This window comes from Xiphophorus maculatus, chromosome 6 (genome assembly GCF_002775205.1).
Source record: "Xiphophorus maculatus strain JP 163 A chromosome 6, X_maculatus-5.0-male, whole genome shotgun sequence".
Taxonomy (NCBI): domain Eukaryota; kingdom Metazoa; phylum Chordata; class Actinopteri; order Cyprinodontiformes; family Poeciliidae; genus Xiphophorus; species Xiphophorus maculatus.
The window spans coordinates 24,025,411-24,037,628 of NC_036448.1; the positions used below are offsets into that span (position 1 = coordinate 24,025,411).

At 37.6% G+C, this 12,218-nt stretch overlaps 1 protein-coding gene across 4 annotated transcripts; it reads left to right on the top strand.

Annotated features, from left to right (window-relative positions):
• Positions 1 to 1,755: 1,755 nt before the first annotated feature.
• Positions 1,756 to 10,554, top strand: LOC102229312 (heterogeneous nuclear ribonucleoprotein C-like). Of its 4 annotated transcripts, none has more exons than XM_023335862.1 (9): positions 1,756 to 2,590; positions 3,488 to 3,597; positions 4,708 to 4,976; positions 6,743 to 6,815; positions 6,955 to 7,005; positions 7,107 to 7,273; positions 8,383 to 8,496; positions 8,593 to 8,771; positions 9,991 to 10,554. In XM_023335862.1, exons 2-9 carry the CDS (start codon positions 3,593 to 3,595, stop codon positions 10,099 to 10,101), a joined length of 969 nt encoding a protein of 322 aa, XP_023191630.1. In that variant the 5' UTR covers positions 1,756 to 2,590; positions 3,488 to 3,592; the 3' UTR covers positions 10,102 to 10,554. The 4 variants fall into 4 exon arrangements, with proteins under 4 accessions (XP_023191630.1, XP_023191631.1, XP_023191632.1 ...); XM_023335863.1 differs by having other exon boundaries at positions 1,756 to 2,474; XM_023335864.1 differs by having other exon boundaries at positions 1,756 to 1,895.
• Positions 10,555 to 12,218: the final 1,664 nt, after the last annotated feature.

A 12,218-nucleotide genomic window follows, 5' to 3' on the forward strand; every position in this document is an offset into this window, starting at 1 on the left:
TAAGAACCAATATTTTATATTAACGTCCACCTGCATGGATCACCTGAACATTTCAACCAAAAAGTTCAGCAACATAAATTACAGCAATATAAGAATATTTAAGTACTTTATTGGGATAAGTGCTTTGGAGTCCTCTGACTTGATAAAGCGATATACAAATTAAGGTTTTTAAGCATTTGTAGTACCGGGTTGGTCCATCTCTTCCTTCAAAACAGCCTTTAATCTTTGAGGGATATGTTCAAAAAAGTGACGCAGCGATTTGGTCCAGTTCTTGTAGATTCTTGCCGTGAATCGTTCATTTCTCCACATCCCAAAGGAGCTTAATGGGATTTAGATCTGGTGACTGCAGAGACCAATGAAACAGCCAGTTTGATGAGATATAACCATTTCGATATTGTAGATGGTAGCCATCAAAGCTCTGCATTACACCAAATTTGAAGAAGCCTGCAACTGAAGACACTCGTTTTCTACGACGGAAAATGGCCCAGTCAAAGTCAACTAAAAATCTCTTTTCTTTTCCATTCTGATGCTCACTCTGATGTACAGAAAGTCATATAAAATATGTTTTTACTTATTCTTGAAAGTTAAACTGTATGTCTTCTCAAAACCACAAAGAAAACACAACTATTTAAACTTCATGGGCAACACTGAATTTCCCAAACACATAATCTTTGTGCCTGTTTTTAATTGTCTCCTGCCTATTTATGCAAACATTTTTAACATCTGTTTTTTTGGGGGGTTTTTTTGGACATCTGTCAAGATATGTTTATTTATAAGTCTGATGAAACAATTCCCTCTGCAGTTGTCAGCCCTCAGCAGCACCATAAATAATAAATAAATGGAAACGTCATACTTATGCATTATTAGCTTGAAGTAATTGAAAATACTGTACACAAAAATCATTTATGTATTTTCCCATGTGTTTAATGAACACGCCAAACCTTTCCTGGATTTATTTGTTTAGAGGACACTGCCCTCTGCTGGCTGCCTGCGGCAGCACATAACAGGCTTTCTACATTCTTCTCCAGTAAATCCAATTTTATTGTTCTGATTTTATTAAATACATATTTTAAAACTTAACATGGGTTTATGTGGCCTACTTTATTTTATCTATAATTATTCGTGTTATTTATAATTTAAATTTTTTTATTTGTAGCCTAACTTAGCATATTTCTACTTCTTCTCCTTTACTTCAAAATAAAAGAATACATGCTTTAGATTTTAGAAAGGTACAATTTTTAATTTACAACAATGCAGATATAATTAAATCAGTTGCTGCTGAGCATGACCAACAATCAAAATATAAGTTGAATCTTCTTTATATAAGAAAATAGGCATGTTATAACCTTTAAAAGATAATTAGGGTAAAATCAATTGAACATGTGCATTTAAAATTCGTTTTGAAAAATTACTGCAATTTAATTCACATAATTTACATAATACCTATCATTTATATTTTACATTCTTGAAATTTATTTTATAAATTATATTACTTTACATTATAATACTTACTTTTCAACTTATACTTTTCTATTTGCTATTTGTTTATTTTAGAATTCAGAAATACTATTTTTAAAATAAAATCTGTGTTCATAAAGTTGAAAGCAAAATAAATATAAATATTTTGCCCATAGTACACAGCCTATCATGTTTTACTCACCTGGTCACACCGGAGGTAGCCAAATTTCTAATGTCGTGCTTTTCGTAGAGACGCCGCCCCTCCAGATTGCTCCGTAAATCAAAACCAACACATCCTTCTCATCACTGCGCCATCGCCTGTTGCGTTAGCTTGCTGTTCAAAGGGGGCGAATCGCTTGTGCACCAAAAAGGACGACCTAAATTGCAATTTGACCGATTTTACGAAAAAACAAGACATTTTGCTCGTACAGGTCGTGGTGAGTATTTTGTCCCCAGACATTTTTTCATTTTTCCCTCCTTTTTCTTTTCTTTTTGGATTTTTTCCACGGTGATTTTCCATTTTGCGAGTGGACAGAATGTGCTGGCTAGCAGGGTTAGCTGGCTTAGCTAACGTGGAAATGCTCGTCCCCCTCAAAGACAAAAAATGCAGATTGTTTTTTTTTTAGCGCCACAACATGTTGGAAGCATGTTAGATACACTTTGAACTATTTTTGCAAGTTTGCCTAGCTTTATATTTTTCTTTGACGGGACTGATTTGTTTTTGGCTCGCTTTTCAGACAGTCGGACAGCTAACGTTAGCTTCAGCTAACATCGTCAGAGGCAGCAAAATTTTAATCCCCTTCAGATTATTGATGGCATATTTATCAGAATTTTTCAGGTTTTGATTTTTTTTTTCACAAAAACTGGTCAGATTGGTTATTTTTTCGTGCCTTTTTTTTAAGTTGGTGGTTAGCTAACGCTTGCAGCGCTAGCCGGCATGGAGCGCTACCAAGGCTAGCGCAGGCCTTGTGATTCACACTTGAGCCCAGAAGAGGGCGCTGTTGGTGTCCAGGCGGGTGTGTTGTTGATTGATTTGGGTTGTTTTTGTGAATCGTTGTCTTCGGACTTTTTTTTTTCTCACTTTGTCTTCACTTTTTTTTAACGGAGTTTTCCCCAGTTTTTCCCTCGCATGGTGATTTTTTTTTTAAAGCTTTGGATTGCAAGTTTTAACACATAACATGATAAATGCACATTTAATTAAACATGATGTATGAAAAGTGTCTTCCTTTGGCTGTTATTATGTGTTTCTCTGCATTCACTTAGAGGTACATGCCCTTAAGGCTTTTACATTCCATCTTCATGTTTAGCATATAAATAAAAGGTTAAAAGTCAATTAATACGTAGAGGTTTAATGACCAATGGGATTATTAGGGAATGGTCCTCAGTCATTATATAAAGAATATAAAATATATCAATTTACATAACTGAGAGACGCCACTAACATGGATGCTGTTGTATGAAATGTTGCTGCTTTTCTCATTGTAGTTAAAAGTAATATTGTCGGTTTATCTGCAGCTATTGTGTTATAAATGCAAAGTCTTTTATTTTTTGAAATTTTTAGATGTCTCTAAACTTTTAAATCATGCTTTGTTGGAGCGAAACACATCTAAGACCTGCAGGACACAGGCGGATCACTACCACAGTTGCCCATCCTAGATATTTTTGCAGCATCTTTACACTTTAGTGATTTAAGTGTGTATGAAAAATTAAAAAAACTGTCAAATAGATGGTTTTACTAATGGTTTGCTTTGATGGAAGATATTTGAACATTTTACTGCTTGAATAAACAGATTTAGTCAAAAGTTATTATATATATGTAATATTTTGTGTCTTAGATTGATTTCTTAACCTTTTTAATTTAGATTTAAATTGATACTGCCTCGCTGTAGCTTTAAGGCGCATTAAGTGCCTGTTTGTTTGGGTGGTGTATGTTCTGGAGTTCCTGCACACACTCCGTCCAGCCCAGGTAAGATTTGGTGAACGATAACCCTGCCCAGCTTGACTGAGGATGTGTTTTCTGTCGCCTCAGTAAAAATCGCCAGGGGGCAAAGGTGAAGGTCCAGACACCAGCCCAAACTGAGCCCAGCCCACAGTGTCAAACGTCAGGCAGACGAGATCCCCGCACACAGACGCTATGGAGTGAGTGAATGTCGAATAAATCCCCCCCCACTGCGCTTTCCTTCTCTATCAGCAGGAGGGGGGCAGAGTTACTGTCCATACCACTGATGTTTTCATGGTTCTCCTCCTGCAAACAGCAAAAATCTGATCTTAAACAGGAACGGCGAGGCCATAAAAATATACAACCAAAACACAAACGAGTGCATTTGTCACGGATAACATTTAAACTGCTCTGCATAACTTCCTTATGTGCGTCAGCTTCACATGCATGTTACAAGAAACCGGAGCTTTATTGACTTTAAAAGCTTTGTGTTTCTCCACGCGAGGAACTGCTGCGTGTGTTCGGTTGGGTTTAGAGGAACATGAAGCGTTTAGGCTGCGTCCGCATGATAAAATATGCGCAGAGGAAGCGTTGCTATGTATGGTTGTCTGTAGTTTTTGCATTAATCTAAAGAAGTCCCTGCTTCCTTTTATGAAGTCGTTTACATGTTTGATGCTTTGTATCTGTTATGTGAGAAAAACACGCTAGTGGTGCATGAATTTTATTTTTGAGTTTGTCACACACCTTCATGTGGTTTTAATTTAAGTTTCTGAGGCCTGATTATGTTTATTATTTTTTCCAGTACAATCAGTGCAGCAGGTTTAATAATGAGAATTAAGATGATTGTTTGAATGAGTGAAACAATTTAGAGCAGCTGAACAGCTAGAGATGTATCGATCAACACTTACCTACAGAGACGGATTTATTAAGAATATTTTAAGGATTATTAATTGAGGCATAGAAGATTTTTCTGGATAGTTTAGAAAGAAAAAAATATATAAACAAAGTTTGTGCTTTTGGTTTGTGTGTTTAGACCAAAACTACTGAGCGTTTTTAATTGGTAGTAAACGGGAGAAAGCATCAATTTTTGACTAATTGATCAGAAATCATAGCAAATAAAACATGAATTGTCAGATTGATTGATGCATCTCTAGAGAACTCCTGTCATTTGTAGATTTCTGCTCCACAGAAAGCTGTTTGAAGCCTAACTACTCAGACTTTCAGAGGACTGAAGCGTCTCTCATCCTTCCTGAAAATCTCAAACCTTCGTATCCGTTTTGTCTGTCTGTTTCTCTCTCTCTTTCCGTCAGACGTTCATCCTCCACTTCCAGCCTCATGGCCAGCAGCAACGTCACCAACAAGACCGACCCGCGCTCCCTCAACTCCCGGGTCTTCATCGGCAACCTCAACACCCTGCTGGTCACCAAGGCGGACGTGGAGGCCATCTTCGCCAAGTATGGGAAGATTGTCGGCTGCTCCGTCCACAAGGGCTACGCCTTCGTTCAGTACGCCAACGAGAGGAACGCCCGGGCCGCCGTCACTGGCGAGGACGGGAGGATGATCGTCGGGCAAGTTCTCGGTGAGGACTTTAGCTTCTGCTAGCGACTAAACCTGGAGATTAATGTAAAATACTTCTCATTAGTACCTTAAGTTTAGCCCAACTTTATTTATCTCAAAGGGAAATTAAATATTGTGACTCGCATCATCAAAGTATCTTCAAGGTGTTGTTACTGGCAGGAAGGATTTCCAGTAGCTGTCAGTCTTTCCACAACTCTGAAAAGGCCTCTGACTGAAACCTGTTGTTGTGACTCATGACTTTAATGACATGCTAACAGCTAAATGTTAGCCAGCAGAGACGATACTCCAGAGTAGCATGTCCTGTTAGCAAGCAATGCTAATCCACATCATTTGCTTTTGCCTCTCTTCTTTAAATCATTGTCTGGCTGTGTGGTTTGGACTAGGCCTAAAGCGACTAATCAATTATTGAAATAATAATCATGTAATTTTGTAATTGATCTTTAACTGTAGTAAACAGACTAAAAAAGGCAATTTGCTGAAAGAAAACATATTTAGAGCTATATTGAAGCCAAAACTTTACAAAAAATATTTAATTCAAGGTAATAAAAAAAGGCGTTTGTTAAAGGAATAGTAAGTTATTGCTTTTAAGGTAACAAAATATTTATTTTCTTATTTAAAAAATGAATTGAGTTATTTATTTTTCCATTTTTCTAATACTGCATTAAAAGAATCAAGTGGTTAAATGAAAAATCTGCAGAATGTGCTTTTTTTTAATCCAATAGTTAATAATAATTGATTACTAAAATAATTGAGCTTCCTCTTTCTCTCTCTGCTCTGCATCCATAAATCCGTCTTCACTTCTGCAGGGTCTTGGGGTCGTAGTTCAGATGTTATTTGAGTTTTTATTTGCTAATCGGCTGCTTCTAGTTGTAAAAACAACAGCTTGTTGCCACGGTTACGCATCTGACTCTGAAAGTTAAACAGAAACAAAAACAGCACAAGTCCTTCCAATTTCACAGAATTTAAGGTCAGAGGGAATAATTCTCCAAAATGGATCGCCTCCACCGACCTCGCTCCGACTGTGGCAGCGGACGACTGAAAGTTTCCGGTATTCTCAGATCCAAAACTTGTCAGCATTTTTACGGCCATAATTGTCCACTCCCGTGAGTTTTAAATTCTCTGAAGAAATACATCTAGTTTTGACACGTTCTGACTACGTGGCTGTCCGTCCTGTAAACAGCGTCGCGCATGAGCCTGACGTTGACGCAACATAGACACACACGTTGCGTGTGGTTACGCATGCAGCTGGTGGATTCATGTTAAAACAAACCCCAAAATGCCTTATATCCTTATGACAACACATGTTGGCTACACATCTGTGGCTTTAGATTTAGTCTCCGAGTTGACCAGTCAGAAATATTCCAGAAAGAATACAAGCATGTCAAAATGAGCTCAAGTCGCTCTCTGGATATTATTGGCTTGGGAAAAGCCATTTTATAATATTATTGGCCGAATGCGGTGTCAATCAAAAGGGCTCTAGGCTGCCCAATAAAAGCGTCATAATGGACACTGGCAGAGTTTAAAGAAGAGAAAAAGGCAGAGAATTCAGACAACCTAGATTTGTGCCATGGATGGGATGCCGCCAGTTAAGGGGTTCATAAATACCTTATTACATAAAGCTTAAATGTTTTTATTTTAATGAATTGATCGTTTCAACAAATGCAGCCATGCAGTTTAAAATGTACTATTTAGGTGAAAGTTCTTCATGTTTTGTCTGAAGTGTTTTTATCGTCCCTGCTTAACGATCCGTTCTATCTTTTATCTCAGACTGTAACCTCGCCGGAGAACCCAAACCACACCGGTCAAAAACCTCCAAACGCTCGGCGGGAGACATGTACAGGTCGGTGTCTGACCCACAAACGGCGCCTTCAGCTGATGCAAAGTTAACAAACTGTTTTTAAAAGAGGCTTAGAGAAACACTCTGGGAATGCGACACGCTGACATATTTTCACCGTGTTGTTTATGTTCTCCCTTTGCAGTAGCTCCTCGTTTGACCTTGACTATGATTTTCAAAGAGACTACTATGACAGGCGAGTGAAAGCCGTCTGGAAAAAAAACAATCACTGAGCGCCTCAGTCAACACCTAGTCTGATTTCTCTTTCGCTTTCTGTTTTTTTCCGTATGGTTCCAGAATGTACTCGTACCCGTCTCGCGTCCCTGCGCCGCCGCCGCTGTCGCGGGCCGTCATCCCGTCCAAACGCCCGCGGGTCAGCCTGAGCGGAGGGAGCAGCCGGCGGACCAAGAGCAGCTTCTCCTCTTCATCAAAGAGCAGCCAGAGGACTTCATCGTCCAGAACGAGTCAGTGCTCTCACCGAAAAATACCTTCAGTTCCTAAAGAACATTCAGCACTGCAGCTGGAAGACGTTTAAATGTACATAAAACAATAAGGTGACATGGATCAGGAATATAAAATCTGAAATTTTCCTTAAAATTTCTGATATTAATCTATATTTTTTTCCAAAATAGAAACCACAAGTGACAGAGAATATACTCAAAAAGTGACATTTATTTGATTAAAAATAAAATCCTGATTTTTTTTTTTTTTTTTGTCAAATCATTTCTGTTTCCAATCTTTTTTATTCTAAAATACAAATAACAGAAAATATTCTCCAATAGTGAATTTTATTTCATTAAAAATTAAATCTCTTGTTTTTTTTCATACCATTTTTGATTTTAATCTATTTTTTTATAAAATAGAAATTACAAAAAATTAGAAACAACAAAGGATATTCTCAGTGTTTTTTATTTTATTTATTTTTTGTCATACCATTTCTGATTTCAATCAGTATTTTTCTGAAATAGAAATAAGTGACAGAAAATATTCTGGAAAAGTACCAAAGACTGAATTCAGATCAACTCTGACAAAATATTACAGCCAGTCTAAGATTTTTTTTTTATTTTTTACTTCCAGATAAAGTTTAAATAGAGACTAAAGCGTTAAAAGCGTTAAAATTACCAGAATATAGGCGTAATATTAGGAGAACAACAGTAATTCTGAGAACTTTTACATGAAAACTAAAACATTTAAATGTGGAAAATTGAGTTAAGTTATGCTTTATCAGTAGTCAAGTTAGAGCAGCGATTATTCATAGTAAAATTACTGAAGTAAAGGTAAAAATAGTCTTTTTTTCCCAAAAAAGTTACTAAAGTAAATGTAATTGAGTAAATGTAACTATTTACTACCAACTCTGGCTACAAATGATCAAGGGAATAATAACGTCATGTTGCATTTTAAGCAAAAAAATGCTTGTTATGTTTTTTAATATTGTGTAAAAAGGCTTCAATGGTTAAATGAAAGCCTCCAGAATGTGCTACTTTTTTATCCTGTAAGTAGTCAGAATAATTGATCAAATATTAGTTTCTGGTTCAGACTGTAGAACAGAGGCTAATCTTTTGTTTCCGTGCAGTGAGGGTGGACGAGCTGCAGATCATCAAGCGTGAACTGTCGCAGATTAAAAGCAAAGTGGACGACCTGCTGGAAAGCCTGGAGCGAATGGAGAAGGACCACAGCAAGAAGTCTGGTACGACGGCGACAGTTTCCTGCAGAATACGGCCGTTAAGTTCATCTGATGCTGCAGGTTTTTAGTAAATTCACATTTTTGATGTTTGTTTTGTAGCAAAGAGCATAAAGCCAGAGCCGGGCGAGGTGACCTCACCGCCGCACTCCAGCAGCAAGAAGAACGACGGCATAAAGAGAGAGAGGGAGAGCCAGGACATGAACAACTCGGATGAGGAGGAAGAGGACGACGATGACGACGAGGAGGAAGAGGATGGAGACCTCCTGGAGGAGGAAGAGGTGAGAGCGGTTACCAAGCCGTCCAGGGTGCTGCGGCATAAAATGACTGATTTTACTTAAACTTTTTCAAAAAGTTGCTACTTTTTTTCCAAGCATCGTTTTTGCCATAACTTGGCATGCATGTTTCCATATTGGAGGTTCGGCTTTCCAGAAACGTCATGAAACAAGAATTTAATAGGCGTATATTACATCAGATATCACTAACTAGTGACTTCTTCTAGAATCTGGAAATTATAAAAAAAAAAGAATGAACCAGATTAATGAAGGTCCACAATTCACTTCTTAATATCTTGGCTGAGTAATTTGGATTTTTCTGTGACATTAAACAAGGAGCAGTGCAACTGAAATGTTAGTAAAATTTTATTCTTTGTTTTTCCCACATTCTCTAAAAAGGCATAATACTCTTTTATGTCTGTGTCAAAGTATTAGGGCTAGGCTAACATAAAACCCATTACAAGAGTAGTCATTTTACAAGAAAAAGTGTCACCAGAAATCACTAATAAAAGTAAAAATACTAGGAGAAAGTTGTAATGGTAAGAGAAGAAGCTTGTAATTATATGAAAAGTCGCGATAATAGTGTGAAATAACCTCCCCAACCCCCAAATTATTAAAACATAATTTAACACAGCGTTGAGGCAGAAACATTTTTCTCGAGGAATTTTAATAATTGAGGTACTGGAATCATTCGAGGAATCGTTTCAGCCCCAATACGAGAATCAAGTCGTAATTTTACATCTCCTACACAACAAAATATTTAAAATTAAAGTGAGGAATGTCTGAGATCTTGTGAAGTTATACTTTAGTACCAGTTTTACAAATTACTTTATTTTTTTATTTTTTAATGCAGGAGTTTGAGGCAATTGTTCAAACGTCTATTTATGTGGATTTCAATGAAAGAACCTAAAAAATTACCAAGCTGATTACGTTATCGAAGCTTTTGTCGTTAAAACCACATTTTTCTTGTAATTTTACTTTTTATTTTGCTAATATTAATTCATTTTTGTATTTATAAAAACTAATGTAATACTACTGCATATATAAACTTCTGAATTTGAAAAAAATGATCACTATTATTCTGGTGATTAGCAGAGTTTTTTTATCCTGAGTGCTAAAAAACAGGGAAAGTTTGGTCTGATTTATTGTACTTTAGTTTATGTATGTTATGATTTTTATCTTTTTAGTAGTTTTAATGTTGCAGTTCTGCTCACAAATCCGTCAGGTCAAGAGTCAGGAGAGGGAGGAAGAAGAAGAAGAGGAAGAGGAGGAAGGCGAACACGTGGAAGGAGACGAAGATGACGGCGACAGCGTGAACGGTGACGACGACTCGTAGGCGGAGACTCGGCGCGGCTTCCAGAAGGAGCTCCGACTCCTGTTTTAACACTCAACGTTGTAGATAGAAACACAAGTGTGCACGAAAACACGAGCATGGTGCGCACACCTTACTGTCATGTTGTCCCTGAAGATTTCCTTTTAGTTTTCGTTTAGTTGTCCAGTATTACTGTAACAGGAATATCTAGCTGTAGGTTTGTGTTTTGTTTCTTCTTGTCTTCGTGTGGAGACGGGAACATGGACTAATAATGTTCTCAGAGACACCAACTCGACGGACATCTCTTAAAGCGAGGACGGGAACTCAGCCACAGATTAGTTTTTAGCTTCTGCGTGTTTTTCTTCCTCATCTGTGAGTTTGTGTATGTTCATGTCAGTTTTTTTACATATATAAATATATAAACACTTTTTAGTTTAACTGTAAAGAAATAAATTGCAATAAAACATTAAAATCAAATCTGAGCCTTTATTTTGCCCAAAAATCTGTTTTAATTACTGCTAAAATTAGGGAAACATTCGACTTGCAATTAAAAGTCGATTAATAGTTTGGATTTAAATTATTTTTAATCGATTACTGTAATAAGGTCCATTTAGACCGCCTTTCAGTGTTGTTTGGCCGCCATCCAGGAGGGGGCGCGGCTGATAATACTTCAGCAAGCCAATAGGAAAAACAAATATGGAGGAGAGTGAAAGAAACGGAATGATTGTTATGCGATTCTGTTTTGAAATATAAACACTCTACAAGGTCATTAAAGACTCCGTTCATTTCAGTTTTCTTTATAAACAAACTTTTTAGTTTAACTGTAAATAAATTAATTTCAATAAAACACAAGTAAATCTTAGCCTACATGTGTTTTTCTTTGGCTTTAAACTGTTAGTAGTTAGTAAGCGGACATTAGTTAATTAGTTTCGGTGTTTGGCCCCAATCCAGCAGAGGGCGCTGCTTGTCATCCTTGAGCCAGCCAGAAGAGAAACAAAGATGGCGGAGGGCGAAAGAGAGAAGGTCCGAACAGAAACGAATGCTGTGTATGAGCGCGGTTCTGTTTAGAAATATAAGCTCCTTAAAGAATCGGTTAAGGTCAGTTTATATGTATATACAAACATACTTTTTAGCTCAACTGTTTAGAAATAGGTTGCTATGAAATTGCTGATAATGGAGGGCGCCGCTGGTCATCCTCCAGCCGTTGATACAGATACAGAAACAAAGATGGCGGAGGACACATCTAGTAACGGGTAAGAAACGATCCAAATGGCGACCGGTGTGGAATCTAAAATGCGTTTTATGCGGTTCTGTTTAAAGTTTAAACTCTCCACAAGCTCCTTAAGGAGTCCATGACATGATAAAACCAATTCAGATTTTTTTTTCTTCAAAATCGCTGAATTTTCGCATTTTCCCATTCAAATGCTTAGGAAGCGCAGCTGGTGAGGCAGCAGCCAGCTGAGCCTCACCTGGGATTGATCAACCTCTGGCTAACTGCACTGCCTGCCATTCTATGGGAGCCCGTTCCTCCTCTCTGTACGTCACCAATAAAATGGCTAAAAAACATTTAGTATATGAACAGATTTTCCATAATTTAGCTTATGTATTTAATGTACAGTGTTTTTTATCACCAACTGTGTGTAACGTGCTTCCTGTGCTGAGGAGCGATCAGAAACGGCAGAGAACAGATTTGAGGTGAGGCAGGCAGTTCTCCTGCTTCATGGCAGGGGGCGCTCATGATCCCAGACCATGTGACTCCACAACTGCAGAGTAAGAGACAGTAACAGCGAGCTAGCCATACAGTAAAGTCAAGTGCAGCTATATATTTATAGTTTTCTCCTCTTACCACAGCAATCACTTATTAATTATCACAAAAACCATAACCTAAAACCATACTACTGCAACAGACTGAATGTTCTGCTCTTTGTGTGGGAAATATTTTAGTGTTTTTTGCGGCATTGTTCTCAGTGGCGCGTAGCTGCGCTGAGACAGAGCGAGAAAGAAGTGGTTTTGAGTTTTACTTTAACAGTTTTTTCCTTTGCTGTGGAGCACAGCACAAAATTAATATCATCTACATGTCCAAGTTTGTTTGAGCGGCTATGGATGACATGTAATCTTTTTGCCCTTCAGCGTTGTCCGCA

Coding starts and splice junctions, on each gene's coding strand:
- LOC102229312 (XM_014474976.2), top strand. Junction 4,977..6,742: donor GATCGTCGGGCAAGTTCTCG/GTGAGGACTTTA, acceptor CTTTTATCTCAG/ACTGTAACCTCGCCGGAGAA. Junction 7,006..7,106: donor CAAAGAGACTACTATGACAG/GCGAGTGAAAGC, acceptor GTATGGTTCCAG/AATGTACTCGTACCCGTCTC.